The sequence below is a fragment of the Trypanosoma conorhini genome (assembly GCF_003719485.1).
Source record: "Trypanosoma conorhini strain 025E chromosome Unknown Tco_14.4_contig_00181, whole genome shotgun sequence".
In the NCBI taxonomy this organism is placed as follows: Eukaryota; Euglenozoa; class Kinetoplastea; order Trypanosomatida; family Trypanosomatidae; genus Trypanosoma; species Trypanosoma conorhini.
The window spans coordinates 27,583-31,136 of NW_021704268.1; the positions used below are offsets into that span (position 1 = coordinate 27,583).

The 3,554-nt window shown below is 46.6% G+C and overlaps 1 protein-coding gene across 1 annotated transcript, besides 1 other annotated feature; it reads right to left on the bottom strand.

Annotated features, from left to right (window-relative positions):
- Positions 1–29: a microsatellite.
- Positions 30–248: 219 nt separating this feature from the next.
- Positions 249–3,527, bottom strand: Tco025E_03823 (mitogen-activated protein kinase kinase 2; the record flags this gene model as incomplete). The annotated part of the gene is made up of 1 exon (XM_029370740.1): positions 249–3,527. The coding sequence occupies one exon, from the start codon at positions 3,525–3,527 to the stop codon at positions 249–251; it is 3,279 nt and encodes a 1,092-aa protein (XP_029229165.1).
- Between the last annotated feature and the right edge of the window lie 27 nt (positions 3,528–3,554).

Genomic DNA, 3,554 nt, shown 5'->3' on the forward strand with positions numbered 1-3,554 from the left:
TGTGTGTGTGTGTGTGTGTGTGTGTGTGTTTGCCAGGCAGGCATCGCGCGGAAAGAAGGCATAAAAAAAAAAGGCACACATACGCAAAAGGAGAAAAAGCACCAGAGGGCTCAGAAGAGTCCCGGGGCCTTTCAGTATTCAGGACAACGTCGCAATCTATTTCCCGCTCTCTTTGGTGTTTCTTTTTTTTTTTTGTTTGCTGTTGTTGTTGCCTCGTTTCAAATCATACATGCGAGCTAACGTCAGGCTCAACCAATTCGTTGTTTGATCCTCGCGACATACTTTGCAATTGAAGGCTCAGCTTCAATAGCGCTACTCTCTTCGAGCTGCCGTAGCAAGTCCTTCAATCCCGCCGCCAAAAACTTCTTTCTACAGTCCTCGTAGGCACAAAAGGAGCCAATGGTAATCAGCGCTATTTTTCTCAGCCCCAGTTTGTCCTTCTTGAGGATCCGCAGGAGGGCCTCTACAACGTTGTCCCCCATCAAGGCAGAAGTGAGGGTGCTGCCATTTCGCACAAAATTGCTAACCGCACCGGCCGCGTTTTGTCGCGTCTTTTCGTCGCTGCTGGACAACAGTTTTACTATGACTGGAATGGATGGCCTAAGCAACTCATAGAGAAAATCGTTGTGAAAGGCTGCGTTGCCGGCCGCAAAGGCTGCAAATTTTTGCGTGGTGGAGTCTTCGTCGCTGCAGCGCTCCACAAGGGCCTCTATCAGCTTGTGGCTCGCCAGCTGCTCATAGAAGTACGGAGAATGCTTGCAGAGATTCCCAAGGAGGTTGCACATCTTGCTTCGGAGAGCAGCGTCTCGGTGTCGCAGAAGATCCAGAAAAAGTTCATATAAATTTGCGCTGTGAATGGGTGGATAAAACTCCTTCGATATCCGAGCCAGTTGGGAAAGCACGTTGAGTCCATCCGAGACAAGACCGTTACTTGCCTTTCGTGCGTCCAAGACTTTCCTTATCCGCTCCGGCCGCAAACCACCTCCGTCTACAAATGCCTTGGCGAATAAGGGAGAACCCATCACTAGTTTTATAATGATCGTAAATGGTGGGCCCCAAAACGCCACCTCCATGTAATCAAGTGCAGCAATGAGCATTTCCATCACCCCTTCCTTGTAAAGAATTCGATGCACGGCGGCCGTCGTTTCACCCTCCGGGTCGGCTCCCTGCTTGGCCGGATGCAACGCCGCCGCCAAAATCTGAACAATTATGGTCAGATGGGCACTGACTCCCACAGCTCCCCCTCCTTTATATTCAGGCCACAAGCGAAGCTGCTTGAGGTAAACTGAGCGTAACTGACGACAAATAACTGCCATCACCGAAACCGAGCCACCGCTCTCTCCAGCGTAAGGTTCTACAGATTCCAGCAAAAGATTCATCGTGTGCATTCCTTCCCTGTGATACTGCAAGGCTTGTTGAACACAACGAAGTGCAGCCAAAACGCCGTTCGGTGATAACTCAACCTTGGGATCGCTATCACGCAATAAACGGATGACGGTACGAAGTGAGATTCTCTTTTCATCTCCAAGCTGCGTTTGCGTTGAAGGATTCAAATTTTGTTGATACACAATTGAATTTGGATTTGAAAACAGGACAGAGAGCATATGCGCCACACCGTCCAAGAACCCGCAATCAGCAAATCCGTAGCTTGTCCCAAGGGCACGCGGTACCGCACGCGAGTCCGAGATTCGACGCACGCCTTCTACGATAACGTGTAATCCATCCATCAGTAGAGAGTCCGGTTCAAAAACAATGGTGTCTTTCATTTCTCGATGCACAAAGGCAACCAAAAGGGCTGCAGCAGCAGCACAGTTCAGCGCCGCAATATCCCCATTTTTAGATGAATCATAATAGCAAACAGCCCCTAACCCGGTGGACACAAACGCAGACACCTTCTGCGCATTTATTTGAGCAGGGGAAGACAATTTTATATGAGGTATCAACACCGAAACCGTGTGAAACGCAATCGCCGCGTAAAGTTGCAAGGGACTTTTTTCTCTTACTGTCGATTCCTTTACAGAATCAAGCAAGGAAGCCCAAAAAACGGGGAACGTCTTCAATTTAATGAGAGCAGCTCCAAATCCAATTCCCCACTTTACGCATTGGAAAATGACTTTCACACAATCCTTACGAAGATTCTTCCGATTCTCAATTACCTCGCGCACCATAAAACCAAGCGTCTCCTGAGGTTTTTTCATCAGTTCCAAAGCGACTTGCTGTCGTATAAGAAGATCAACCGGTGGAATTTCACTTCGCTGTTTCAGAGTGTTTAATATGTTCTCTGAAGGATATTGTGAAGGAAATGAAAAAACAGAACCATTTTCAGGAAACACGAGTATCCGAATAAATTGCAAAGCATGGCGAATTACATCTACCGTTTGTGCATCATTGAGTCTCCGTAACGTTGGCGCCAAAATACCCAATTGCGGAATTCGCTCCAACAAGGCACTATTTTGCAGAGGCGACGAGGTTAACGTCTCAGATGCCCTCGCAAGCCCTTTAAAAGTTTCAATGACTTTATGTGAATCGGTTGAAGAGGAAATAATCTCTATCGAAGAGATAGAAAATAGCGAGCTTTCCTTTGAATTCAAGGATGGTTGCTGCAAAACCGCACTGGCGCGAGGCGTATATCCTGTGGAATTCGTTTGAAACCTGCTTGGTTGGGTGCGGAGCCCAAAACACTCTAATCTATCCATACGCTCTTTTAATTCCTCATCGTGTAGTTTAATTACTGCCTGCCACTTTCCATCCTCCTCACCAAGGGCCACAAACTGATGGTTCAATAACTGAGGCCAGTTCAATCGCGCTGAAAAGGACTTTGTCAAGAGACCCTTCAAGAGGGACTTAAAATCTGGTGATATAGGTTCCTCAAACTTGACGGGATCATTAACAATTTGATTGATTAGCTTGTAAAGATGGTTTGTGTAGAATGGCGGCTTACCATAGTATAGCTGATAGAGGATACACCCAAGCGACCACAAATCCGCACAGTGGTTGTAGGGTTGTTCTTGGACAAGTTCCGGCGCCATATAAAGGGGTGTTCCCTTAATACTTGTCAGCACCATTGTGTTATAACTCATCGATCTAGCAAAACCAAAATCGGCCAATTTAACTGCGCCATTCTGCCCAACAAGAATGTTCTGAGGTTTCATGTCTCGGTGCATAATACGGTTAGAATGTAAATAATGAAGTGCCTGTATCAACTGCTTCGAAATACGCCGCACAACTTCTTCAGGAAGATTTTTGTCGTCCTCAAGAACTTCAAACAGCTCTCCCTGAGCGTACTCCATCACTACAACAAACTCCTGTTGAGTTTCAAACGCCTCAAACAAAGTAATAATGTTACCATGATCAAGCTTCGTCATAATTTCGATCTCACTACGAAGGTTTAAAAGCTCCTTATCATTTTTGCCTTTTTTCACGATAAACTTCATGGCCACAACCTGACCCGACCCTTTGCGCCTCGCCTTGTAAACCTTGCCAAACGACCCCTCCCCTATTAACTCAACTATTGTGTAATTTTCCATCCTTGGCACTTTGTATGGTCAACAAAC